The sequence below is a fragment of the Vipera ursinii genome (genome assembly GCF_947247035.1).
Source record: "Vipera ursinii genome assembly, chromosome: 12".
In the NCBI taxonomy this organism is placed as follows: domain Eukaryota; kingdom Metazoa; phylum Chordata; class Lepidosauria; order Squamata; family Viperidae; genus Vipera; species Vipera ursinii.
The window spans coordinates 316116-342906 of NC_139525.1; the positions used below are offsets into that span (position 1 = coordinate 316116).

A 26791-nucleotide genomic window follows, 5' to 3' on the forward strand; every position below is an offset into this window, starting at 1 on the left:
CTGTGAAGTGGAGATTGCCAGTCTTGGGGAGTTGGAATTGCTCCCCCCCAATTGCACCCAGTTGCCAGTTGGAAACATGCTGGGCAGGCTGTATTGTTACCCTTTTGCACTGAATCCTGCTTTGCTCTGTGGTGCTCCCGATTAGCCCTATCAGGAAGAGAGGAACAGCGGCTGGTGGCAAGTGCTCGGGCTACCTGGGTGGCCGCAGAGAAGTACCTACAGCCGCGAGTTGGGGAATGGCCGATTCTGTGCTGCAGATGCGACAATTGTCTTGTGTGGGAGCTGAATTGTGGGTCAGATGGGCCAGTCTGGGCACCTCCCCCTTTCCTTGTCCAATTTTTCCTTCTTCCCCAAATCAGAGACTGCATTCATCTTTAGCAAAACAGAAACTAAATTTATTGCATAATTTCATTTAAATACACCATTTAATAAATAGAAAGTTTTCCCAAGTTATGGCAGTTTTTTCAGGCCAGGTAGGCAACAGGTGCAAACAAATAAGGGTGAAGAGAAAGACATGGACAAGGCCGCAGAAGCACAGGGAGGGCCAGGGGACGGGGAGGCCTGCTCCATTGTCCAGTGCATGACAAGGCCAAAACCAAGTGAGGAGCTCCCTCCCGCCCAAGACTCCATCAAGCCCAGGACACGAGGGGACAGCTCCCAGGGAAGGCCCAGCCAACTAAGCCCCCACCAGCCATCTCTCCTGGGCAAGGCAGGATGCGTAACCCCCAACCACACACCTAAACACTCTTCTTCCTTGGTTTAAAAGACAAGCTCCCCTTTGCTTCCAGAACAGCCTTCTCAGGAAGCAACCTCCAGGGGGCTCTTCCCCCCAAGGAATTCAGTGCTTGACATCTCCCAGGGTTGTGGATGGCGTGAGTGTGCCTTTATTTGCAGAGTGGGAGGTAGTAGCAGCAAAGCAAAGAACTGGCCACAGAGCAGTGCCCCTCAAGCAGCAGGAACAGAAAAGGGGGTTTTGAGTACTCCAGAGACCACACAGCTCTTGCTGGGGGAGGGGACACTGGCTGGTGGGGGGGAAAGAGGGCCTCTGGATGGGAGGGAGAAACCTGTGGCTGCTGCTCCTGCACATCCATTTTTTTCAGGCTGGACTGCAGGACACAGCCACCCTGCTGGGCCAAAAGGGGCAGCGACCCCGGCATCAAGATGCACATGCAGGCAATGAGACAAACGCTGGGGAGGGGGAAGCGGAGGGACCCTTCCTGCCTCAGCATGACCATAACGGCTGCACTTCCTTCAACTGTTCTCTACCAAGTTCTGGCAGGGTGAAATCGTTCCAGGAGTACCTGCATACTTTTTCTGGTAAAAAAGGAGGACAATTTGCCAATCTGTGCATAAAAATCCTTTCGTAAAACAGCCCAACCAAGGTGCTAGTCCTCTGTGACCTTGGGAAAGGAGGTCTTGGATCCAAGTGAAAAGTTGCCAAATGCCTTAAAATCTGGATTCTCTCTGTGAGGCAGTGGGTGGGAGCATAGGCCCAGGGAAGAGGGCAACCCACAGAGCTCATTGCCAGAGACGAGGCTGCTCATCGGCAGGTGCAGGACTTGGCGATCATGTCCTCATACACCTTGAACAGGATGTTGTTATTCTGCTCAATCATGAGGACACCCATGGAGCTGTACTCGTAAGGAACGCAGGAAGGGCGAGGGATGTTTGGGTCCACAAACTCATTGATCAGGTTCTGGACGATGGCATGGTTGGGAGAGTTGTAGCCGTAGCGCAGGACCCGCGGGCAAGTTCCCTTGCAGTACTGAGGCCGGTACGAGTGGGGGGCGATGATCCAGTGGTCCCAGCCCAGCTGGCGAAAGGTCACACGGAGAGGGTGGAGGGCGCACTCGTTCGGCCTGGCCCTGGGGTGGCGGCTATAGCGGGGCAGGTCCACGTTCGGCTTCTCAGCCCGGCGCACCCTGTGGACATGGGCAGAGCTTTGGGGGAGCTCCCCACCCACAGAAGCCCGGAAGGGTTTCCAAGTGTCCTTGAGGTAGAGCAGCAAGAAGGGATCCTCCAGGGAGGGGGGGTGCCCCCCACCAGGCCCACGGGGAGAGCTCCAGGCCCACTCCAGGAAGGAGCAGGCATGATGCAGGCGGAGCAGGTGGCTACTCTGGGCAGCCCAGGACCATGGCCGGAGGTGCCAGGAGAGGTCCAGCTCCACCCAGCTTTCCGCAGCCGACGTGGCGGTGGCATTCTTCAGCAGAGTCGGGCTGACTGCCGCCTGTGACAGGGTGCTTCCACCAGGCAGCGGGCTGGCTGTGCACCAGAGGGGGCCTTGAGGTGAGGATGGACGTTGAACGTAGACAGCAACAGCTCTGATGAGGTGCTGGGCTGGCGCTTGCACTTCCAGGCGGTAGTCAAGGGCCCAGATGAACCAGGGGCCTGCTGGTACAAAGAAGGGGAGCAGAAGAGCCATCCTTAGGCCCCACAGGGGCCCCAACCTTCCTAAAGAAGAGCCCCAGCCTATTCTTTTGTCATGCTGCTCGTCCATCTCCCCAGTTGGGGTGGGCTGCATGCCAGTTTGGGAGTATTCACAATAGATGGGAGAAGCTGCTGTCTCCCTTGGACCTGCGAGCAAAGCCCCCCCCCTCTCCCTCCCAATTCTGAAGGGCCTTTAAGAGGCTGGCAGCCTGGGGGAGGCAGAGCTTTTGGAATAAGGACTCCGTAAAAGTGCCCCATTCTGTGCTGTGCAAGACGTGCAGCTCATGCCGCACATGCAAAAGAAGATGGAATGCTTGGCTCAAGGAAAGCTTCCCACTTAGAGTCAATTCGGCAGAGCTGGGTAATCCTGGCCAGAAGCTGGCAGTCTGAGCTGCAGGCTAGCAACTTCCCACCCCGCCCAGAGGAGCTGCAGGCTGGGGCTCCTCTGGCCAGTTGCCTGCTCCAGAGAGCTGAAAGGCAGCAGGCGGCCCTCTGGCTTCGCTCAGGACCTGCCGGCTGCCACGCCCTTTGACAGGTCAGCAACGTCGAGGCAAGCGCTGAGCCCCAGCTCCGGCAGCCCCGGAGGGAGTCCCGGCCCCAGCTCACCTGCCTCCGCCTGGCGGGCCTTGGCCGACGGTCGGACAAGGCGGATCGTGTTGCTGGAGAGGCGCCCGTCCCTGCGGGGGCGGCCGTACCGGTCCGCCACGCTCCGGTAGAGGTTCCGCATGTAGCGCAGGGGCTGCCCGCTGGCTCGCCTCCGGTTCGGACCGGGGAGCCAGGATCCGGGGGGCGCCTGGCTCAGCAGCATTTGGATCAGCGGCAGGGAAAGGGCTCCGGAGGCGGCGAAGGCGGCCGGCGCCTCGGAATGTAGCGCTTCCCTCCCGCCTTCCAAAGGTAGCGCCAGGGGGAACAGCAGGGCCAGGAGGAGAGAAGCGCTCCACGGCCTCAGCCCCGCCATGGTGGCCCTCCGGCGGCGCTGGGCTCCGGGGTCACAAGGCAGGAGCCGGAGCGCCCAACGGGAGCATCGTCTCCCGGGGGGGAAAGCAGGGATGCGGGTGAGCCTCACCCACCCAGTCCCATGTTAGGTTCCCCGAGCAGTCACAGCCAGGCCAGGGGGCGGCGGGAGCCGGAGCTGCTTCACGGGTCCGGAGAGCTGCGCCAGGCCCGGGGCAGCTCCTTCCACCCGGAGACTCGCCGCAGGCCGGGAAGCGCCCCCTCCCCGCCCTGTGCCGCTGGGTAAGAAACAGCACGCCGCCGGCTGCGTTTAAAGGCGGGCCTCGCTCCACCTTAAAGGGCGGGGGGGGTTGTCCTGCTTGCAGGCTGGAGGGAGCCAGGTGGGCGAGGCGCCTGGGGCTCAGCTCGCTTCTTTAGAGAAGGCATTTTCTTTCGAGAAAAACGCAGTGCGTTGTGGCCACAGAAGCCGCTGCCGCGGTTAGAGTCGTCTTTGGAAAGGCAGGCCTTGCTGGCTGGTTGCATAGCTGCTTATCTTAGCGGCAGCTCCTTACTCTCGCCTCATGACCAGAACACAATGCGAACCTATGTTCAGCTGGCTTTGCATAAAAGCTCTTGGCCACGCCCACCGGGAACTCTGGGATTTGGAGTCCAGGCACATCTGAAAAGCACCCCGTTGCTTGAGCTGTTTCCTGCTCCCCCTTGTGGCAGACATGCTTGACTCACAAAAGAATGGGCTTCCTTGGGTGGTGCTTGCTCTCTGTTCATGGGGCACAATCCCGTCTTGCACAGCTCAACTGCAGTTGAGGCCAACAGCTCTGAAGGCCTCACAGGAATCAGCAGATGCAGGAAACGGCCTGGATTTGCATGCAAGCTCAACTGTGGGGAATCTCTGCCTTTCTTACATGCGGCCAGTCTCCCAAGCTCCTATTTATCTTAGTTATTGGAAAAACAGGAAAAATAATTTTGTGTTAACCCGCCTCTTTCTCTCCATCCTTTCCCACTTCTGCAGCTTCAGCTAAGCACACTTTGATCCCCCAAACACGATGCTGAAAAAGTTCAGCTTTTATCATTTTGTGCAAAGTATTTCTACTGGCTTGGTGAACGTGGCACTTTTGTGAAGTGGCGCCCTTCCATGACTTGTTTTCAGCTTCTACATGGTGATTTAAAAACTATCCTGTACAAACTATTGACAATGATAATTTATTTATTTAGGCCTTTATACCCTTCAAAGGTATAAAGTCAAAGTTATAAACATAATCAAAAGTCCTAGCCGAATGCATTGAGCAGGGCAGAATAAACATAGGGGAGGGGAGGACCCACCAGGGTAAAAGCATTGGCAGAAGGGATTGAAGAATGTCCCATTTCAAGGCCTTTGGAGGCCACCGTCTCTCTTCTCTTTTGGCCCTGCAAGGCAGACTGGAGCTACCCCCCCCCAGGCTCCATTGGCACAGCCCCTCCCGCCCACTTCCACCCCTGGCACCAGCACTGCATTCCTGGGCAGGGAGTGTCTTTCCGCCCTTGGGCTGGACCCAAAATCCGAGAGGGGGAGGCAGGCCGAGCCAGCAACTGGAGCGCTTCTGTTCCTGACTGGGTCCAGAGCTTGGGAATCGGTCTTCCCCAGCAGCCCAGAACTGGCTCCTTTTGGGGTAGTAGGGCCTGCTCCCCTCTTTTTCCAAGTGCCTGTCCTTCCACTTGAGGCTGCCAGATGCAGCTGAGGCCCCTAAGCTGATCCTTGGGCTACTGGAGGCCGGGCCTGAGGCTCCCCAGGTGTTTGGGCAGGACCACTGCTGCTTCTGGGGCACGTTTTGTTTCCAAAGGGTCTCCAAGGGGAAACCTGGAAGTCAGGCAGTTGAGGTCCAGCCAGATTCACCTGGGAAGTAACTGCCTTGAGCATGGCGTAGCCTTGGGGAGGCTCTGAACAGCCCTGGGTCAAAGCAGCGGGGACACTTGGGCGAGGGCTGCCCAGAGAAAGGACTCGTGGCAGGGGGAGCGGAGGCACCCCGGCAGGTGAGGGCAGCCAAGGGGATTCGGCAGCCAGAAGCAGCTCATCAGACCTACGGGGCAGCAGAAGGTGGTTTCCTCCCCACTGCTGAATCTCTGGATGCCAGAGGGACTCCAAAATCCAGTGTTCAGGGCTTTCCAGTCATTCTGTAAACTTCCTGTTTTTTAACATAAGGTATGTCCTTGCCACCGGGTTCTTCAAGGAGGGGGAAATTTTGGTGCTCAGCCAAGCTCCTTCCCAGCACAAACAATCCAGGAACTTGCTCTCATGTGTCAAATCCTCTTATCTATATAAAGACGTACTTTATGCCTCTTATATAGGCATGGTCAATTACATGTCTGAAAAACATTGCAGATATCCACTCGGGGTTCTCTATAGATCAGCTGAGAAATGCTCAATAGTTGCAGCCCACAGAGTCTTCGGGAACCCTAAAGATCAGCCCAAATAGATCACAGCAGAACTTGGCAAAATTACTGGTTTTGGCAAGATTTCTTGCCTCAGTCACCTGCGCTTTTGACCATGGCCCTCAGCTCAGGCTGACCTTCCCCAGGCCACCCAATGCCCAGGATGAGCTCTCCAAAGGAGCAGCCAGCCTGAGGAAGGGTCCTCTGCTGGGCAGGGGTCTCACAGGGCAATCCTGCAGCTCTCCTGAAAGCAGGCTAGATTAGCTCTGAGAGAGAGCCAGCTACAAGGGCTCTGCTCACACGAGCCAAAGCAAGCCATGTTATGGCCCCAAAATGGTAGCCTGGCTCTCCCTGCACACTTCCCTGCCTGCTGCTTTGCACCCCCAGCTGATCAATTTCCCCCCCCACCTTCCCTGGACATTCTGGACAAAAGGGCTTTCTGGTCCTTGGGAAGAGGAAGCCAAAACAGCCTGCAGGGGAGAAAGAGGGCAGCTTTAGGCTCAGCGGCTTCCCTGGCCTTGGGCAAAGCCAGTGGGGAGGTTTCTCGGAACAGGAAGGCAGGGAGAAGAGGGATGAGATTGGCCTGCAGAGCGCCCCCCCCTCAGCAATTGGTCCCCTGCCCACTTGGCTCGGCCACCCCTCCACCCACCAAATAAATAGGCAGGCATTCACATACACTTCAAATCACCCTCAGAGGGCAACTAAGGACAATGCCCCCCCACTCCCTCTTTGCAAAAATCTGCTGTTCCCCAATTAATGGTCAAGAGCCTTTTGTGGAGGGAGGCGTGGTGTAAAGATCAGTCTCTCCATTCTAGGAGGGGCTGGCAGGAGGGCTGTGGGTCTCAGCACAGTCTTGCAAGAGAAGGGCTAACCCTTCCGCATTCAGCATTTGGGAAACCAGGAATTCCTTCACCGGATGGAGACTACTCTGGACAGCAACGCTCCATGTTGCCAGACCGACTTTTTCATCAAAAAGCATTGGGGTGCCATAGGCTGAAATATCACAGTGCTAATGACAGGGGGCAGCCCCCAACCCTTGGATCAATGTCTCTGTCTCACACACACCTCTCTCGTGTCTGCACAACCACCTTCTGATATAATGCAACACAAGCACCTCTTGTGGCAGGGAGTTCCATATAATGCTTGACACCCTCGGAGGCTCCTAAAAACAATAGCTCCCCCCCATTTCCTGCTACTTCTGGGCAGCTCCTCGATAATGCATGTTGGGGTTGTACACACATGGATGCCCAAAAAGTGCCTAGTGCTTGTAGGAAGCAACTCCAGGACAGAGGGATGGAGCCAGTCTGGGCACTGCCCAAGGTTGCAGGAGAGCGGCTGCTGCCTCACTCTTGTGGCCCCAAAGGGCTGCCCAGCATTCTGCCTCCCCCCTCCCACCCCTCCGCAGCCCCAGGCCCGCTTGCACTGACGGGCACAAGGAGACTTTGAAATTGACAGCACATTTTCTCCTCCACACAAATCTGAAGACATTCCCAGCCCACCAAGGCCCAGGGCTGTGGTGTTCACAGAGCCAAGGGTGGCACCTACTCTGGACCAGTTGGGGAACAAAGGAGCATCTGGGGTTGCCCCAGTGTGACTCCTGCTGAAAGAAAGTTGGCAGCAGTGCCCCTGAGGGACAGGCAGGGTGGGAAAAACAGTTTTTAGCGCTCAGCTCTACTACACCAGCAAATCAAGCAATTGCACCAGGGTTACCCTTGCAGGTAGGTGCACTTGAAGCAGGCAGAGTGCCACTCAACCTGGATCCCAGAGGGCCAACTTCCCCCTTTGGCCTCGAGGCCCCCGAAAAAGCCCTAGTGGGGTCGGGTGGGATCAGCCCGGCGGGCCTAGCTTCGTCTCCAAGCCTGTTCCTCGGTTCCTGTCCTAAGGGCTCCCGCCTCCACATCTTCGGCGTGCAGGGAGGCGAGCTCGTTTAAGCTGGGCCGGGTTAACTTCCTCGCCCTCGGCAGCGCCCGCCCTCGGCAGAGCCCGCGCGCCAAAGCAGCCCGGCAGAGGAGGCGGAGCGGCTCCGCTGCTGGGGGCGCGCCTCGGTCGGGGCGTTGCAGGATCCGGGCCGGCCCGGCCGGGCGCCTCCACTCGCCCACGACACGCCCACCGGGGGCTCCTGCCGGTCCGCCCTCCAGCAGGCAGAGCTTAGCGTCGCGCCGCGTCCCATCTATGCCCAGCGCCGCCGCGGGTCACACCCGGGATAGGGAATGGTGCCATGGAGTGGCCGCCGGGCCAACTCCAGCCTGACCCGCCGCCGCAGGCCAAGCTGCCGGGCCGACTGCTGGTCTCCTTCCAGTACCTGCACGTGCAGCTGGCCGGCGGCGCGCCCTGGGGCTTCACCCTGCGGGGCGGGCTGGAGCACGGCGAGCCCCTCATCGTCTCCAAGGTGAGTCTGCGGCGCAGTCTCCCCGGGGAGCGCGGGCTGCGCTGCTCCGTGCGCCGGGAGGTCCGGAGCCAGCCGCGGCTCTTTGTCTGGCCTCCTCGAGTCCGCCTTCCCGCCTGGGCGCCTCTCCCCCTCGCCGGCTGGGCGTTGCTCGGCCCCCCCCCATCCCGCCTCGCTCACTCCCGCCTCCTCCTGGTCCGGCGCGAGCCGCGGAGGGCGGCGGCCCGGCTGGGCACAACTTTACTGGGTTTCTGGGCCATGGCGACGCTCCGCGGCGAGTGAGAAGGATTCCGCCGACTCCCCCCTCCCGTCCGGCGGTTTGCAAGTTGCTGAGGGGGCCACAGCGGAGGACGTGCCCCGCTTCGACCTCGGGTCGCCAGCGGGCAGAGCAGGAGTCGGCGGCGGCGTCCGGCCCGGCGGCTCTCGTGAGAGGAGGGATGCCCGGGTCGCCTCCCTCCTCAAGGACGGCGAGGAGGCTCGGCTGGACGCAGAGAAAAGCCGGTCGCCCGCCAAGGCCTCGTGGGGCTGTTGCCTCCCAGCCCCACCTCAGGGCGGAGTGGCCGCGCCCCCCCCCCGGCGCCCGCCCAATCCGGGGAGGCAGCGCGGGGGGGGGCAGACTGGTGGCGACTGCCATCCTGGGGGTCAACCCCGCCCCCCAGCGGGAATTCCCCGAGGAGCCTCTGCATGGAGGGAACTGCCCTGGGCTGGACCCAGCCGGGCTTGATGGCTTCTGCTGTGGTCCCTTTTCCCAGAATCTTCCCCAGCAAACTCCAAAGAAGGTTGGGCCTGCCTTGCGGCCCCTCCCCGTTGATAGCCAGCTTATGGGGCCTTCTTGGGCTTTGGCAGCCTGCTAAGGTGAAGCTACAGAAAATTATTGACTGGAAGGTCCTGGCAGCTCTGTGTGGATCAACGCTTTTGGTGTTGACCCTGGCTTGGAGGCTGTGCTAGAAATACAATTATCTATCGGCAGTGTGGATGATGCCGAAAAAGCAGGAACTGCAGGAGCCTTAAAATGGGGAATTGAAATAGAACGTCCACAGGATGAATTTCAGCAGAAAAAAATGCCAGGTTGGGCTTTAGGTAGGCAAAACCAAAGGTGTGAAAGGGGAGGGGAGAGGAGGGGCTCCCTCTGGGCTGCAGGGAACGCAGAGGGCATCAGGACCTCACAGCTGGGCCTGGGTGCCAAGGTCTAATTCAGCTCCCCAAGAGGAAAGGTCCTCCTGAGCTGCACTGAGCAATGTGGAGAAGCCGTTGTTCACTCCTGGAATAATGCAGCTGCTCCCACATTTTAGGAAAGGCGCTGACAGACCAGCAGGAATCCAGAGAAGGGGGTGAAAGGCTGAAGGAAGATGTGGAGGGAATGGGGCAAGCACGCGGCAGGTGTAGCTTGGGGAAAAGAAGAGCGGGGCAGATGAGCCAGTTGTTTTCTGGGCAGATTTTTTTTAAAAATCCCATTTATATCCCGCCCTTCTCCGAAGACTCAGGGCGGCTTACAATCTAAAGCACAAATCAATGTGCTTGGTAATAGCCTTCATTCTATGTATATGCCTGCTTATTAGGGCTTTCGGGGGGCCCAAGCGGCATTATTAAAAAGTCAGCTTATTGCCCCCAACAATCTAGGTCCAACCACAGAATTCCTAGTTGTTGGAGCCCTTCTGCAGTGGGACAAGTGCTGAACTCTCTTCCATTAAGTTGGTGACCATCTAGTGGGGATGGTGTTGCACTGAGCCAAGGGTCAGACTGGATAATCTCCAAGGTACCTCCCATGATAGGATTCTTGATTAATATAGGCAGTCCTGGACCACAGGGACTACCCTGAATTGGCCAGGGTCTTCCCTCCTAGGCTTGTGTATTTGTTGCTGGGTGCAAGGACTGACTTGTGTCCCCAAGGAAAGGGAGCTGAGCTGCTCCCGTTGCCAGCCGCATGCCAAGCCTCTCCCGGAGGGAGACCCAAAACCCGGTGCTCACCAGGAACAGCCCCAAGGCAGCGAATGAATGATTAACTGCCCTTGTGTGCCATCAGGGATGGAGCTCCCGACAGGCAGCTGTGTGGCTTCCCTTGGCTGGGAGGCTCTGGGGAAGAGCCAGGGGCACTTTTCAGGGACGGGTGGGGGGAGCCCTCTGCCAGGGTCCCTTTTGCCACTGCACAAAAAGTGCCTCATCTGTCGGGTGCTTCTCCTGAGCCTCCAGCTGCCCCCAGCCCTCCTCGGAAGGGCTCCGCCTTTCCAGAGGGGATCCTGCTTGGTCCCTCAGCAGTGGGGGATGGAGGTGGTGGGCAGGCCAAGTACTTTTCTGCCTGGGGAGCAGCACCCATGAAACCTGCTTCCTCTCCACGCTCTCGTTCACTCTCTGCGCCTGCCTACTGGGGCTGCTCTGCGCAGATGGGCAGCATCCACCGGTGCCTGTGCTCTGTACCCGTGTGTTTATGGTTGCTCCTTTGAAACGCCTGGGCCACAATGCAGTGATCTTGTTCCAGCGTGGGGATCTTTGCCTCAGTCGGGCGCTCTGTCCCCTAGTCAAGAGGCGTGGCCTGAACATTTCTCCAGGTACCCAGCCCCAGAGGGCTGAACAGTCTGGGGTGTGGGCCTTGGGGGAGTCAGGACTCACTTGCCCCGCCCCCAGGGGCAAAGAATGCTCCCTCTAGGTCTGATTCCAGGCCAGGGAATAGTGACCCTTCGTTTCTGCCTGGCAAAATCCTGAGCAGGAACAAGGATTGCTTTGTGCAATAATTAGCAGCCAGCCAGCAAACTCTCTTCTCCCTACGCACTCAAGGCTGGCCTTGCCTCTCTCAGCTTCCTTCTGGTGAGCTGGCTTGCTACTGCTTCCACCTCCAAGCATCCAAGTTCAGTAGGGCCTGCCCCACACGGCTCATTGCAGGATTCCAACCGCAGGAGGGACCTGCCTTCTCTCCTCCTCCTGGGGCCCTCAGTGGCCCGGAGCACAGGACAGATCACCCGAGGAAGAAGGCTGCAGCGTGGAACCCCTCAAAGATCCCTTCCCATGACCCTGAGACTGACCGGCCACTGTGCCTGAAGCTGGCACAAGATCTCTGAGAAGCTGGACCAGGTCTTCCTCCTGGAGAAGGTTAACTCTTGACTCCTCAGACGCTGGGTGTGGCTCTTTCACAGCCACATGCCCAGGCCTTGTGGGCTCTCCGTGTCCTGGGGACAGCACAACTGGCTCTTGTTCAGCCTGACCATGGGGAGCCCCTGCCCTCTCTCTGCTGACCGTGTGACTGGCAGCGAAGGGCTGCCCATTCCTCTCTCTTGGCTTGGGCCTCGGCTCTGCTTTGGTCTCAGTGCACATGGTGCAGGCCAGCGCCTACAGCAGCGCTGACTCTTGAAGCACTCTTTCTGAGGGCTGATCTTGCAGGAGTCCTTAAGAAGATCCCCCAACTGGCGGCTCCGTGATGGATCTCCTTTGGTGAGTGGGGGAGACTCTTTCCCCCTGCATGAGGGGATTGCAGCAATCTTTTGTCTATGGGACAGTGGCAGCTGATTAAAATCACTTACTGTTTCTTATATGTTGTTGCTGTGAGTTGCCCAGATGGGCATGCAAGCTGGTCCTTTGGCCTGGCCATTGTCCTGCAGTGGCTTTCAGGTGACCCTTCACACCTTGGCTCTACCCTTCCAGGTGGAAGATGGGGGGAAAGCGGCCCTCTCACAGAAGATGCACTCGGGCGATGAGCTGGTGAACATCAACGGCACTCCGCTCTACGGCTCCCGGCAGGAAGCGCTCATCCTGATCAAGGGCTCCTACCGCACGCTCAAGATGATCATCCGGAGGTGAGGAGACACACACACACACACACACACACACACACACACACACACACACACACAGCTGCATACACAGATACTGTCCACGCTGGCCTCTCCTGCCCGGGAGAAGTTCTTCCTGATTAAGAGGTTGCAGGTGGCACATAGCTTTCCTCTGGGGCTGGGGGGCTCTGTTCTCACCACAGCAAACGAGGCGGGTGGGCTGCAGTCCAGTCAGCAAGGCGCTGCTCCTGCTAGATTTCCAGTTTGGACTGGGGGGGGGAAAGAGGCATGGGTGTGTGCCTGAGCTCCTTGAGCTTGGCTGCAGCTGCCATCCTGTGGCAGGAATTTGAGATTGCACACCAATTTGTAGTTGGCAAAGGCAGTGTGAAATCCCTTGTGCCTGGAGTAGGTTGGCTTTTTTAAAGAACTCTGATTCCTCCTCTGTTCCTCTCCTGCCTCCAAAGCAGGTCAGTCTTTCAGGAGGTCCTGTTTTCAACGTTGCAGCTAGTAAGAACTGAATGTCTCTGAAATGCAGAAGACGTACCTTCGCCTGGGACGATGCTATTGGCAGGCAAATCTGCTGGCAGAGTGCGGGGTCTCTTTAAGAAACAGAAACTAGCTCAGACTTATATGTGCTTTCTTTATTTATCTGGGATTTCTCTACATGGACGGATCAGTTCCAGGTCAATAAAGCTGGCCTGAGGCACTGGCTGAGGCGATTTGGGGAACTGCCCAAGAACTGGCTCGGTCAGCAGTGAAGCCGAGAACCAAGGAGGCTTCCTCCCTCTCCTGGCCTTTGCAGCCAGAGCCACCAACGCATGGCGGTTTTGGTCTGTGTCCATCTGGAGCTGGGACCAAGCACCAATAGCTGCTGCCAGAACACTGAAATTTTCTGACCACGTCCCTAAAAGCAAACAGGCATCATTGGTCCACTCGAACGTTCCTCTGAAACTGCCATGCTTTCCTCTTCTCCCTGGTGCAAATCTTGAGATACCAAAAGGCTCCAGAACCCCACACTGGGGATACCTGCAGCGTTCCCTCCCTTCTCCCGACTATTCGCATCACTCAGGGCGAGTTTGCATCAATTCAAAACAAAACAATTCAGTAAAAGAAAGGAACTGCAAACACTCAAAAGCACAAAGTGTCCCAGCAGACTAAACACTTGCAGAGTTTTGGCGAGGCCAATAGCAGCCAGAGAGCAGGGGCCGCCAGTCTGCCTGCCACTGGAAAGGCCTGGTCACTCGGGGTCCAGGGCTTGTCCTGAAAGAAGGACAAACTGAGATGACCATCTGGAGTTTCAGGGTGTCCTGATCAGATGCTCTTTGGGCTACACCAAGCAGAGGGCCAGGTGGCTCCTATGCAGCCCCCCCCTTTGGGAGAGAGGGGATGGCTGTGGAAGGGGGGGTGCGGCAAAGCTCTTGGCTGCTCCAGTAGATCCCCACTGTCTCCTGTAGATTTTTTTTAAAATTCCATTTATATCCCGCCCTTCTCCGAAGACTCAGGGCGGCTTGCAAGCTTAGCAGTAGCCTTCATTCTATGTATATGCCTGCTTATTAGGGCTTTCACCCCTCCCCAAGTGGCATTATTACAAAGTCAGCTTATTGCCCCCAACAATCTGGGTCCTCATTTTACCTACCTCGGAAGGATGGAAGGCTGACTCAACCTTGAGCCTGGTGGGATGCGAACCTGCACTAATTGCAGGCAGCTGGTGTTACTTAAGGAGGCATTAGCCCACTGCTCCACCAAGGCTCCACCAAGATCTGAATTGGTTTGGGGTTCTGGAGTCGGGTATGTTGAAAAAGTTTTATTTTTCTTTTTTTGGGGGGGAGAGAGCCAGAAAACGTGATGGTTCTGGCCTGAGTATCATGGAGGAAGCACCAGAATAATGGGCCTGTCTTGGAGTGGAGCATGGGTGGGGAATCTTTTGGCACCTCTCCAGGCCGCTATTTGTAGAGTTCACAGCTCTCCAGAAATAAAAAGAGCCCTTTGCAGTGGGGCTGGGGTTGTGCTTGCCTGTGGCCCCACAGCATCTCTGCTCCATCTCAGCTCCTGCTGCTTCTTTGCCCCCAAACTGAGCTAGCAATGACCTCATCCTTCCTGCACTTTGTCCCAGCCACTTCCTGTGTGGGGGGAGAGAGGGAGGGCAGCCCTGAAGCTCAGCTGGAAGCCGTGTTTTCAGCAAGAGGCATTCTGGAATTCCCCCTCTCCCCCGCCAGGCAAGGCAAGAGGCTTGGCCCTCCCCACCCTGGAGATCCTCGTCCACCCACTTCTCCCCTAGGAGGCAGGTGGCCCAGAGGATTGCAGCTCTGAGGGAGGGATGCTTCCTCCCCCCCCCACCACCTTGAGGGGAGGGACTGCTCCAAGAGGCAGGAAGCCCCTTCCCTGGGGTCTCGGCTTCTGATATTGCCAGTGCCAGCAAAATTATCTCCCTGGACATCACTTCCTCACCGCTTCCTGGCTGGGAGGAGATGAGGATGGGAATTGGCTCCAGGAGCCTGGAGGAGCAGGAAGCCCTCCCTGCTGGGCTGGCCACTTCCAGTCCCACTCAGTTGCCTCCAGTGGCTGGTTGGGAAGGGCCGGGCCGGAGCTTGGGCACAACTCTCTTACCAGACCTTGCTAAGAGTTGGCCAGGATAGGTGTGTATTGAACTTGCGGGGGGGGGGGCTCTCCTTTCCATGTCTGATTGTGCATGGGTTTGGGGGTTTGGGGGGGAATGGAGGAGATAACTTGGCTGGGGTGATGGCAGTGAAAAGCCTAGGTCCCCCCACAGGGCACGGGACTCGGCTTCTCGTTGGAGAGGCAGGTGCACGTGGCTCCTGCTGATGCCCTTCTGTGGGTTCTTGTCTGGTAGCTGCTGGGTTCGTGGCACTGTTAGTCCGTTTGGGGCAGGCAGGGCTCTGGCTGCAGGGCCTCCTTACCCTTGTCCCCCCTGTCCTGCCCTCTGTCTCTGCTCTGTCCTGGCCCACCGGCTGATCTCGCCTTGCCGGAGTGGCTCAGCCTCAGTAGCACCAACTGACAAGAAGCCCGGAAGTTCCCAGCTGAGCATTCACTTCCAGGCAGAGGTCCCCAGGTGGCTTTTTTTAAGGGCATTCGGCTGGGCTGGGCTGGGCTGTGGGGAACTGGGGGGAGGCAGATATGGGGCACTGTCTCTGGCTTGCCTCTCCTGGTGTCCGCCTCCTCCTCTCCAAAGCACAGCTTGTCTGTCAGGGTTGGGGGCAGCCATCCAGCTGGGTGGGGCCGGGAAGGAAAAGGCTCGGACCGCCCTGGGAGAGCAGCAGTGAGCCAAAGAGAGGCTCGGGAGGTGGCGAAGGGCACACTTGGGCAGAGGGGCAGCTGGATTCACCGGGCTTGCCAGCTTCCTGCCCCTCACTTTCCTTTTGCTTTCTCTGAAAGGAGGAACGTGCCCTTCATCAGGCCCCCCTCATGGCATCTGGCCAAGCTCTCCAAAGTCCAGACTGAGGGCACCATGACCTTTCCTGCTGACCCCCTGAGTCTCTCCTGGCACTTGGACTGCGAGACAAGGTGAGCGCCGGAGGAAAGAAGGGCAAGGGGCCTGGGGGGCAGCTACTTGGCTCCTGCGGGTCCTCTCTGTCAGCAGAGGGCAAGGTTGCCATTCTTCTCCAGGGGCACAGCTGGCTTTCCCCTCAGGGCTTTGGCATCGTGGGCTGAAAGAGCGCAGGCCACCACAGCTGACCCTGTTGCCTCGGCTGCCTTTTGTGGCCCAGGCTGGGAAGACAGGAAGGGTCCCAGACGTGAGCACATGGCTCCAGAGGCCTCTGCTTGCCGGCCGTTCCTCGCCTGGCTTTCCTGCAGGGCTTGGAGGCAGCCCCAGCACCTCCTCTTTGGCTGGACTGGGCACCATTGTGCCCATCCTGAGTGCTCCTGAGCCTGGAATGCAGTGTTGGGCACCATTTCTCCGGGAGGCCTTGACTGTGTTTTGTCCCATGGGGGGGAAGTGGGGGGCAGAGTCAAGCAGGCTGCCAGCAAGCAAAGGAGGTCTTGGAGCCTGGTTGTTTTCTTGCAGATATTTCATCACCCAAACTAGGTAACGTCACCAAGGACCCCTCACTTCACCCCTGAGCTACAGTGTTCTCCTTCAAAGGAGCAGTGGCTTCAGCTCCTTTGCCAAGCAGGCAAGAGGAGCTGCCAACTCTCTGAGCTGCAGGATGTGGCATGGCAGGCAGGACCCACGTGAACCTGAAGAGCCGGGTGCGAATTTGGCCAGGAGTTCTCTTTTGGAGGAGCTGCTCCCACTCAATGTCCCCCAGATTGGGATCGGGCTGGGTCTTTGCGGTGCAGAACCCACATTCCCCCCCCCCCCCCGTGGTTGGCATTGGCTCTCCAGTGAGAGCTTCAGCCTGGCAGTGGCTGGACAGGAAGGGCTGCTCTGGAGCCCTGGGAAGGCCTGGATTCGATGGCCCCATGATGCTGCTCCTCAGTGGCAGGCAGGATCCTTGTGTGCAGGCAGGAAGGGCTGGGTGGCACCTCGGGTTGCCTTCTTGTCCTGAGTCCCAGTAGATGGTGGGGTGTTTCTCTCCCACATCCGGGCAGGGAGCGAAAGGGGTTGCTGGCCCTGAGATGGTCAACAGAGGGTCGAGGAAAGTCAAGCGACAGTCTGGGGGGGGCTGGGGGGGAGCCAGTGTGAAGGGCTGCTGCTGCTGCTGCACCGTCAAGCGAGCAGCTGTGGGCCAAAAGGCATTGGGGAGCCAGTCAGGGCTACCCTGCCCCTGTGACCTGGGGGCCTCCCCTTTCTTCCTGCCCCCAGTGACCTGCCTTTGCCGTGGAACCCTCTCTCTCCCCACTGCACCACAGAAAAGAACAGCTCCCTCGGGAGCATGGAAAGTCTGGACCCGGCCAGCCAGACCTACTATGAGGGCAGCCTGTCTCCCACTGACCAGGCCGTTGACCAAAGCAAGCGGGACTCTGCCTACAGCTCCTTCTCGGCCAGTTCCAGCACTTCCGACTCTGCACTGCGACCTGAGGAGGCCGGCTTCGTGGACGGCACCCAGCCTGGCCAGCTGCCAGAGCCTCGCTACCTGCAGACAGGGGGGGAGCCGGCAGGCCTGCCCTCCCCAGCTTCTGGTGTCCGGTCACCCTCCAGCATCCAGTCAGGCGCTCTTCCCAGCCCTGCCAAAGGGGCTGCCGTCCCTCCCCAGCCTCCTGTGAGACAGGACAGTCTGCGTGCATGTAATTCCCCGCTGGAAGACCCAAGAGCCCCCAGCCACACGGGTTCTTTGTGTCCTGAGGATCGGTGGAGCTCAGACACCGCCCTCTGCACACCTGGCAGAGGTCCCCACGGGCAGTTGGCCGCCGCAGGCCCCCTGAAGGACTCTCCAGTCACTGACCAGTACTACCTGCTGAGCTCACACACAGAATTGCACTCCAGGATGATGAAGAAGGGCCCACAAATCACCCCCTCCTCTTTGGCTGAGAGCCCCAGCTGCCCCATAGGAGACCCCCTTGAAGATAAGAAGCGTATGGTGGAGGCCAACAACCATGGAGAGCCCTCTTCTTCCTGGAAGGCTGGCTGGGCCGGGCCCTTCAGCCATCGCCACAGCATCCCAGAACACTTGCTGGTTGCCCAGTTGCAGGCCTTGGATGTCTCCCGTGGCCAGGAAGGTCCCCACTGGACAGTGTCCCCGCTGCACAAGGAGCAGAAGGGCATGCAGGCTCCAGAGCCATGGCTAAATCCAGATCAGTGCAGCCAGAACCCCTGGGTGCCAGCAGAAGAGCCGGATTGCCCCCCAACTGTAGGGGAGGAGTCCCCTTCTCCACAGGGCAGTTCAACGGCCCTCGGGACCCTGACTGGTTCCCCGCCACTGCTGGCATTTGGCAATGCCAGCACCCCTCAGCCAGGCTTCCAGGCAGCCCCCCACATTGATGTTTTGCCAGGCGCTCAAAGGAAACTCCCAGCTGCCCAGAAGGCCCAGCATCGCTCTGCACAAATCCGCAGGCGCAGTGACCGCTTCGCCACCAACCTGCGGAATGAGATCCAGTGGCGCAAAGCCCAACTGCAGAAGGCCAAAGGTCCCAGGGAGCTAGGGTGCGAAGAGGAGCCCCCCGCCCACACCGTGGCTCCTGCCCCGTCTCCTCCCTTAGGGGAGGGCAGACTCTGTGGCTCCTCTGGGCTGCCAGCTGAGCCCCCCAAGCGACAGGGCCCTGAACTAAGTGTGTTTGGGGAGGAGAGAGCCCCATGCAGCCCTCAGAGGCTGTCTGGGGACCTGGTGCCCAAGGAGAAGCCTCTGCCACTGGCCTGTGCAGGAGGAGGGGGAGGTGGCCGCTGGCGGTGGTCCCCAGAGCACAAGCTCCAGCCTCAGGAATCAGAGGCAGGGCCGTCCTCACAGCCGCCTTCAGAGGAACCCGGCCTTTGGCCTTTTGCCGACCGGCGGAAGTTCTTTGAGGAAACGAGCCGCCTGCTGCCCGCCAGGCCCTACAGTTCCCTTCAGGGTACACGGACCCCTGAGGCAGAGAAGCCAGGAAGCACTGAGCACGGAGACTTCCAATGCCACTCTCTTGATCAGTCCTACCGGTGCCCATCTTCACCCACCAACTACCAGGACTTCCAGCCAGAGATTCTGGGGCCGTGCAAGTCCCTGGCTCGATCCAGTAGGGACACTGAGTGTTGGTGGGCCCTGCCTTGCTCGTGCGCTATCCGAGAGTCCTGCGCCTACAGCTTTCGGGATGAGTGTGCCATGCTGCATTCAAAGAACATGCCAGTGCCACCCAGCCACCGTGCCCACCATTGTCACCCCTGTTCCTGGAGCTGTCACAGTGAGTGCTGTTGCCCAGGTCAGCAGAAGCTCATGGAGGATGGAGCTCCCTGGCAAGCAAGGAAGCGTTTTCAAATGGTAAGTCGGATTTTCAAATCCTTCCTCCACACCAGCTGGGGATGGGGGAGAAGACCTCAGCTGCTGGTATGGGCTTTCACTGGTGGCCCAGCCTCTTCCCCTTTGCCCAGGTCAAGGGGCTCCATGGCCTCTTCCATCCCTTCCCCTCACTCTCCCCTTCTGCCTCCCAGGAATTCCCTCTAGACAAATGGGAGCCCTCAGCTGTGAACAGAGCAAGCAGCCACCCTGCGAGGTAAGCGTTTGCCAGGCAGAACAGAAATGGGGTTGGCCCTAAAGAAACGGGAGGGTTGGCATTCTGGGCTGCCTGCTGTTTGCTGGGGTGTGTGTTGTGTCTCTGAGAGCTTCTCACTAGCAGCGAGGGGAGACACTAATCTGTGCCTGCTTCCCCCACCCCCACACGAAGGCTCAGAAATTAGTGACCCTTCCTAGACAGCAGACAGGGCGCACCTCCGAGAGAGGATTTGGAGCTGGTCATCAAGGCTGGCCTCCCCTGTCGAGCGTTCCGATGCCGGCATTCGTATGCACAGGCTTGGCGTGCTGGTGCATTTGAGGAGCACCGTAGCACTGAGGAAGCAGTCAGATTGTCTGCCATTAATCTACATCTCTCTGGCTAAGTGAAATGACTGTTCTTGGCCAGAATTAGTTGACCCCAACAGCCAAGGGACCCTTGTTCCCTCCTCAGAGCAAGGGCGTCTCGAGCAGCCCCCACCCACTGAGGGCAGGAGAAGGTAGATTCCCCCCCACAGTCATGTCTGCAGCCCCCTCCTCTTTTCTCCAGTCAGCTCCTGCAGCACAAGGTGGCCTTCGCTAGGATTAGCCCTCACTGGACCTGCTTTGAGCGCACCGAACCGGCTGGGCCTGCTTTCTGCCGGGCCCAATCCACGCATGATCTCTCCTGGGACTGCGAGCAGCCAAGGCGGGTCACAGAGAAGGGGGGCTTGGAAGGGGGCCCCAGCAAGGACCACAAACCCCTCCTGCGTGAAAGGGCCTATTCGGAGAGCCACCTCTGCACCGAGCCTGCTGGTGTCTCTGCGAGGGAGTGGCAAGAAGCCCTGTTGGCCAAGGCGGAGGAGACATCACCAAAGTCACCACCATGCCAAGCCAGAAGAAGGGGCCCCCCGCCTCCACGCCCCCCCCCACCGAACTGGGAGAAGTACCGTGCAGCCCGGGCTTCACATCAGCAGCTTCTCCCCGCCCAGGCCTGCCTGCCCGTGCGTGCGCAGGACTCCTGGGGCCCGGGCCAGCCTGGCTTTGAAGCAGCCAGGCAGCGTTCTCAGAGCCTCCCTGTGGAGCATCTGTGGCACCACAGGCCACAACTGCAGTGCCCGCGGCTGCCCTGTGCAGGACCCGATAGCACCCCTTCCGCCCCAAAGCAAGACAACCCCCACTACTACTGCCGTGGGTCACCGCCCCGTAGCCTGGAGTGGCTGATGGCCGAGGCGAGTGACTGGAGCGCCCCATCCAGGCAAGTGGCCGGCCTTCCATTGGTTTCAGCTGTCCCGGTTTCCAGATGGGTGGAGGGTTGGGAGGGGCGTCGCTGAGAGATGTTGGCTGAGCCCTTCCTGTACCAGCGCCAGTGTCTGCCTTGCCCGCTTGAGGCACAGGGAGGGCTGTGGCAGCTGTGCCAATGAGAAGGCTCTCCCCGTCTCCCATCTTCCCTTTAGGGCAGAGAAGGGTGCAAAAGCCCCCAGTAGAAATCAGTTACCCTCCAGCTTGGCCTTCGAAGGGAATGGCCTGGCCGTAAAAAGAGATGGGTTGGTTTTGTGCTTACAGGGCAGCCAGTTCCTTGGAGGGGGTAGCCGCCGAGGAGCATCCCCAGGTTGGGGAGCCGGAGACACCAGCCGGCAGCCCCTCAGAGCAGCCCCTCATCTGGCGTGAGTCTCTTCCCTTTGGGGTGTGGCAGAGGGTCCCTGTGGAGGGCAGCGCTGCTGGCTTACACCTTCTATGCCCACAGGTGTGCCTGTGTCCCGGGACGCCGCAGGAGAGCGTCACAAATCGGGGCCTCCCCCCTTGCGCCTGAGTTCGGAGGAACTGATGAGAGATGTGGCAGGCAAGGACCGTTCCCTGGCTGGAGTGCTGAGCTCCTGTTTAGGACTCCGGTCAGCAGCCGAGGTGATGGGTGACCTCTTTGCTACAAGCAGCTGCCCTCTCTGGCCGAGGCAGGACTGGTTACCACTAGGCAGTGGTCCCAGCTGCCCTGAAAGGTGGGTACCTTTGGGCTTTTCAGACTGGGGGGAGTCACACGTGGAACAAGAAGAGCAAGCCACAGGAGAGCCAGCCTGACCCCTGGCTGCCGCATCAAACCTGGCTCGGGGAGAGCCGAATTCGGAGCCCTGTTCTTTCGCCACTCATCCCTTGGGTGATCCTGGGCCAATAATCTTTTCACAGGTTGCTGGGATCAGAAAACTGGGGAGGGGGAGAGCAACCAGGGATGTTGTGCTGCCTTGAAGCAATGAGAGAGGAAGAGGAATCGGACAGGCAGATGCAACTGGGCTGTTGGAGCCTCCGTTTCCTTACAGGGATGTTGTGACCCCCCACTGTTGTAAGACCAGCCTCTTCTCTCCCCCCCAAGCTGCATCCCCCAATGCATTCTTTTATGTAGGCAGCAGAATTCTGCTGAGTCCGGGGGAGCCCCCCCCTCCTGCTTGACTTACCTCAATCTGTCAGCGGGCACGGCCGAGCTGCTGAACAAAACGAAGGAGCCGTCCGAGTTGGCTGCAGCCTCTTCAGAAGAGGACCTGGCTCAGAAGAAGGTGAGCCGCCTCCCCCAGCCAATTGCTGAACCAGAGTCCGGGGCCTGAGCAGCCAGCTTAAGGCTAACAACGTTGCAGGGCATTGAATGGGGGGGGGGCCCTTGGCTCCAGACGGATCCCAGGAGCCGGAGGCCTTGGAGGAGCATCTGCAGAGTCCCAGCAGGGCTGACAGCCGGCTAGCCTTTAATTGGGACCGTATCCCGCTTGAAAACACCAACGCCTGCAGTCCTGACTCCTCCTGAATCTTAGCAGTGAACGGAGCCTCCGGAGGCAGCCGCTGATCTCTCTGCTCTGCAGGTGCAGTTGATTGAGAGCATCGGACGGAAGCTGGTGGTGCTGCAGGAGGCCCAGCAGAGCCTGCAGGATGACCTGAGTGCCAATGCCGCCCTTGGCAGAGAGGTAGAGAATTACATCAAGGGGGCCTGCAAGCCCCACGAACTTGAGAAGTTCCGCCTCGCCATAGGCGACCTGGACAAGGTGGTCAACCTGCTGCTCTCGCTGTCTGGAAGGCTGGCCCGCGTGGAGAACACCCTCATTGGCCTGAATGCAGAGGAGGAAGAGGAGGAGGAGGAGGAGAAGGTGGGCACTGAATGGGGTAGGGAGGGCAGGCTGCTGGGCAGGGTGCTTGTGGTACAGCAGTGGGTGGCTTGCCCGCCCTGGCAGAGTGGAACTTCCCTGCAGCTCAGCTGCCCTGGGTCCTCCGTTGCTCCCTGTTGTGACTCTGGCTATGTATGCTAGGATATCACCAGGCCCAAACAATGGCTCAAAGGCTGAGTGAGCCCTCGTGCCACTCTTCCTTTAGAAACGGCCGTACAATCCCACAGTGCCTGTCCTGGCAGCTGTAAGTTTGCAGTGCAGCCGGTTTGCCCTCTTGCCTCCCCTGGTGAGAACACTAGTGCTGCTTCTTGGATCCAGCCCTGGGCTCTGCCACCAGCATGGGGCTCTTTACCTGAAGAGGTCCCAGGCATGGCCGGCACTGACCAGTTCTCTCCTCCTCCTCTCTCCTGCCCATCCCCTGACCAAAGATGGCCCTCCTGGCGAAGAAGCGACAGCTGACAGCACAGCTGGAGGATGCCAAGGAGCTGCAGGAGCATGTGGTTCAGCGGGAGCAGCTCGTCTTTGCCAGCGTCTCACGCTGCTTGCCCCCTGAGCAGTTGCAAGACTATCAGCACTTTGTGCGCATGAAGTCTGCCTTGGCGATCCAACAGCGGCAGCTGGACGATAAGATCAAGCTGGGTGAGGAGCAGCTGCATTGTCTCTGGGAGAGCTTGCCTCTGAGGCCCAGGAAGCACTAGAGGAGCCAGGACCCGACTGGTTGGGAGGAGGGCTGGATGCAAACTGCAGGACCTCTGCAGGCTTCTGTCCTCCGGAAAGAGATTGTGCCTTTTGCCAAAGAGCCTGTCTGTTCCTCCTCTCTGTGGCCAGGGAAGAAGGGGTCACCCACATGCCACCCTTTGCCACAAAGATGTGCCCACCTGCAGTTAGGATCAGTTGTCCTGGCTGCTGCTGAAGAAAAGATCGCTGTGGGAAACCTGAGTCACTGGAATGAAGAGGCAGTGGGGGTCCTCGCAGCCTCCCCAAACTACCCGGCTGGCTAGATGAGGTGACCGCATCCCTTCCAGGGGTCACACAGCCTAGCATGGACAAAGAAGTTTCCCTCTTGCAATACTTGGGGGGAGATGTTCTGAACTCAACTGTGGGACCCATTCCTCACCTTAAGTGCCTACAAGCCTCAGAGGTGCCTTTTCTACTGGTCCATGTTATTTATTTTCTGCTATTGCTGTGTTAAAGTTTGTCTCCAAGTGAAATCTGGATCTGGGTCAGACAAGGGCCGGGTGGCTGGATAGACTGGCCAGGGGCACGGCACGGGCTGCTTCAGAGCCCACATCCGCAGCGGCTTCCCCGGAGAGTCCTGCCTTGGCCCAAGAAGCCCTGCCAGTGGCATCGCATCCTGCCAATATCCCCAACTAAGCCCTGGGGCTGCTGCTTCAGTCTTCCCATGGAAGACACCGACATGAGGTCACCAGCAGCAGCAGACAATCTCGTGTGCCTCGCCTCGCCTTCCTCCTGCAGCCAGGCCTCAGTGGGCTCAGGTGGCTGCCATCCAGCAGCAAAACTGCCAGGGAGACATTGCCTGCAGCGCCAGGGCCATGTGGGGATCAGGCCTGGGGAAGCCCGGCTTTGCAATGGGGTGCAGTCAGACCCTAAGCCAGCGATGGTGCAATGACAGCAGGCATATACCCAAGCCTGCCTTTTTCATGAGCTGTGAGCTGGCTGCCTTAATTTATCCACGGGATCAACGGGCAATCCAGCCCCAGTCACCAGCTCTTTCCCCCGGCCTTGGCCAGACAGCCCTGCCCTGGAGAGAGTCTCCCTTCCATCTTCCTGGCATGGCCTAAAGCTGCAATGCCTTGGCAAGAACATTTTTTTTGGGGGGGGGAACGGGGGGGAACTGGGATGGAATAACAAGGGCTTCTCTTTCTACCTCTCCTGTATCCACAGCAGAGGAATGTGTTGGGATCCTGCCACGGCTATTGTGACCCTGACATCCTCTTCCTCCCCATTGTCCTTGGCCCAGTGCAGGAAGCTAAGTCTGCTCGGCTTAACCTCTTCAGTGCTGGGCCGCCTGAAACTCACGGCTGCACATTCTCTCCTCAAGGAAGGGGCCGTGCTGGGCCTCAAGAGGGATGAAAATTCCACTCTCTAGGCTCCCGACAAGCAGGGAAGGAAGACAGTTTGTCCCTCTTTAACCCTCAAGGAGGGAGACCCAGTTTTCCCAGATCAGCTTCTCAACACGGTGCTCTCGAGCTGGGACTGCGGCTCCTGAATGCTCCAGCAGGTGAAGGGTGGCCAAGCTAAACCCAGTGGCATCGGCTACTTGGCCTTGGACTGTTTCCCAACTTGGGCTTCTAAGGAGGGACTTGCGATCCTTCCTCTGAAGGGCTGAGCCGGCCTTTATTCTTTTGGAAAGATCTGGGTTTAAGGGACTTGAACGCCTGCCTGTTGGTACCTTTCTGGAAAAGTACTCAGATGTGACAGCCTATCATCACCAATGGAGCACTTGGCAGTTGCCTTCTGTTTCTGCTTTAGCCTCTGCTGGTCCTGGAAGTGCCCTGAGAATGGGGGCGAGTCTGCGGTTTTGGAAGCTGGAGTCGGGAGGCAGCGGCCAAAGTCACAGGTCAGCCTCTTTCTGCTTTTCCCAGGCAAATCTTGGAAATTCTCCCTGTGTCTTCCAACCTGACCTCCTACTGCCTGTCTCCCCCCCCCCAACTATTTCTGGCTTGTTTGAAACCAAAGCCTTTTGTGGGGAGTTAGCTGTAGAAGCGTGGCACATTTTTGTGCACCAAAAAGAGGAGGCCAGGTTGCCTAGTGACTCTAGGCCCAGCTTCTGGCTGTCCGACACAGGACTCTGCATCGAGTGGGAAGGAGCTCTGTGCAACCTAGGACCTTGGCGATTACCAGCTTCCCCTTCCTCCCCTTCCATGTCTCCCACCTGCAGCTCCCTGTAGTTATTTGTAGGAACAAGGTTTTCCCCTGTCCCTGCCTGGCTTGCTCTGAGCAGCTGCTCTGCCCAAGCAGCCCCTCCTCAGCGCAGGTGGAACCCAAGTGCCAACTCTGGAGGCATGTTGCTATGTGATTAAATGCTTGAGTTGCTGGCTGCAATTTTGTGCTTCCTACACACCAAATAATCTATGGTTCCTGTCCAACGTTTCCACAGCAAGATCTTTTCAGTTGTGTTTCCAAAGGTGTTTTGACACCACCACCTCCAGCAGCTTGTGTCTTGGTTGCGGGTGCAATTATGGGAATGGGGGAAAAAGCAGAATCACATGTTGTATTAAATTGGTGCTAACTGGGTCCCTGGCTCTGTGTGGCTTCTGTTCAGGGTGGGGGGGGAGGGGGAGCATCAGAACCACTACAGCCTGCTCAGAAAGGAGGAAGATTTTTATTTGTACAAGGCAAATGAGATTGGGGAGGGGGCTACAGCCTCCCACTTCTAAAGGGAAAGCAGCTGGCAGTTTGGCAGGGGTAGCTTGCTCTGAGTAAGGCTCAGCAGCCAGATGGCCTTTGACCACAGGCCAGGCAACTGGCTAGATTTCCAGGATCAAGTCCTTTGCACGATGGGCTCCTCTCTTGAGGCTTCAGATAACTGGGGGAGGCAACAGCATTGGAAATGTGGACAGACGTCCATGTGCAGGACTGAGAGTGGGGCCAGGCTGCAGCAGCCATGTGCACTTGGGGCTGAAGAGGTCAAGAATGCCTTGCAACCAACTCCCTCATTGCAGATAAGAGCTGCAGAAAAGAGCCAGAGCATGGTGTTTTAATTGCAGCAGTTGCAAGGCTGGATGGTGTAAGCTGTGGAATTCAAGATCTCAGAAGCACATCAAAGCACAGATTTTGGACCCCTGTCCATTGATGAATATGACATGGTTCCGCCTTAGTGGCCAGCCAAGCTTTGCCCAGGCCACCTGCCCTTTCACCAAAAGAAATTGGGCTGGCAGGGACAGCACAGCCTCCCAGAGCTCCCTTGTCAATCACCGCAGCAAGAGGTTAAATGGGGAGGAAGAAGCGGACAAGCCAGGCTTTCATGGTTGAAAGGTTCTGCCTGGGTACTGTGGTGCATTACGCCAAGAGGCAGCTGAGGGGAAGCAGGGGCAGGCAAGCTCTTGCTTGAAGCTGGAGCAGACAGTCACCCGACTGCTCATAGCTGCTCTGGGGACTGCGCCTGACCCCTCCCTGAACAGTGCCTGCCTCAAGGCAGGAGGCCACCTGGAGGGGCTTTGCCAGGCAGACCCACCTGGCTGTTCCTTGGCTGGAGTGGCACATTTGAAGACCCCCTCGGCCGCTGCCCACCTCTCCCAGCCCCTTCGTTCTTCCTTGGCTGGGTTCTTAACTGCCTCCCCCGCTTGGCTTCTAGAGGGGCCTCAGGAAGGTTGCCTCCACCCCTGCCCATTCTCATTTCCCACAATGCCCCCAGTCTCGCTAGCCTGCTAGAGCTGGAGGGAATACACCTTTCTCGATTGGCTGGAGATTATGGGAGATGCGAGCGCGCCTGACCGATGCTGCTCCGGAGGCGAATAAGGACGGGAAGATAAAGCCGGGGACGCCTGGCGGCGGCGGTGACAAAAAGAAAAAGGGGCTCCAACGCTCTGAACGATCAGAAGGTCTGGAGGAAGGGAACGGAGGGGCCCTCGCTCTTCCCGATCTTGGACCAGGCGGCGGCGGCGAGGTCGCCCTTTCCACGCAGTCGATCCGAAC

The 26791-nt window shown here is 58.5% G+C and overlaps 2 protein-coding genes across 2 annotated transcripts; one reads left to right on the plus strand and one right to left on the minus strand.

The window, feature by feature from the left end:
• Positions 1-1377: 1377 nt before the first annotated feature.
• BMP15 (bone morphogenetic protein 15) lies at positions 1378-3558 on the minus strand. The gene is made up of 2 exons (XM_083372113.1): positions 3034-3558; positions 1378-2391 (listed from the first exon to the last, which is right to left on the minus strand). The coding sequence occupies exons 1-2, from the start codon at positions 3383-3385 to the stop codon at positions 1541-1543; spliced, it is 1203 nt and encodes a 400-aa protein (XP_083228239.1). The 5' UTR covers positions 3386-3558; the 3' UTR covers positions 1378-1540.
• A 4393-nt stretch (positions 3559-7951) lies between these two features.
• On the plus strand, positions 7952-25384 carry SHROOM4 (shroom family member 4). Its single transcript, XM_083372073.1, has 11 exons — positions 7952-8176; positions 11807-11958; positions 15328-15456; positions 16700-18782; positions 18953-19014; positions 19561-20247; positions 20556-20656; positions 20737-20986; positions 21385-21535; positions 21833-22114; positions 22561-25384. Exons 1-11 carry the CDS (start codon positions 8006-8008, stop codon positions 22828-22830), a joined length of 4338 nt encoding a protein of 1445 aa, XP_083228199.1. The 5' UTR covers positions 7952-8005; the 3' UTR covers positions 22831-25384.
• Positions 25385-26791: the final 1407 nt, after the last annotated feature.

Coding starts and splice junctions, on each gene's coding strand:
- BMP15 (XM_083372113.1), bottom strand. CDS start 3,385: ATGGCGGGGCTGAGGCCGTGGAGCGCTTCTCTCCTCCTGGCCCTGCTG. Junction 2,392..3,033: donor GGCCCGCCAGGCGGAGGCAG/GTGAGCTGGGGC, acceptor TCTTTGTACCAG/CAGGCCCCTGGTTCATCTGG.
- SHROOM4 (XM_083372073.1), top strand. CDS start 8,006: ATGGAGTGGCCGCCGGGCCAACTCCAGCCTGACCCGCCGCCGCAGGCC. Junction 20,657..20,736: donor AGAGCAGCCCCTCATCTGGC/GTGAGTCTCTTC, acceptor CTATGCCCACAG/GTGTGCCTGTGTCCCGGGAC. Junction 20,987..21,384: donor GGTCCCAGCTGCCCTGAAAG/GTGGGTACCTTT, acceptor TCTTTTATGTAG/GCAGCAGAATTCTGCTGAGT.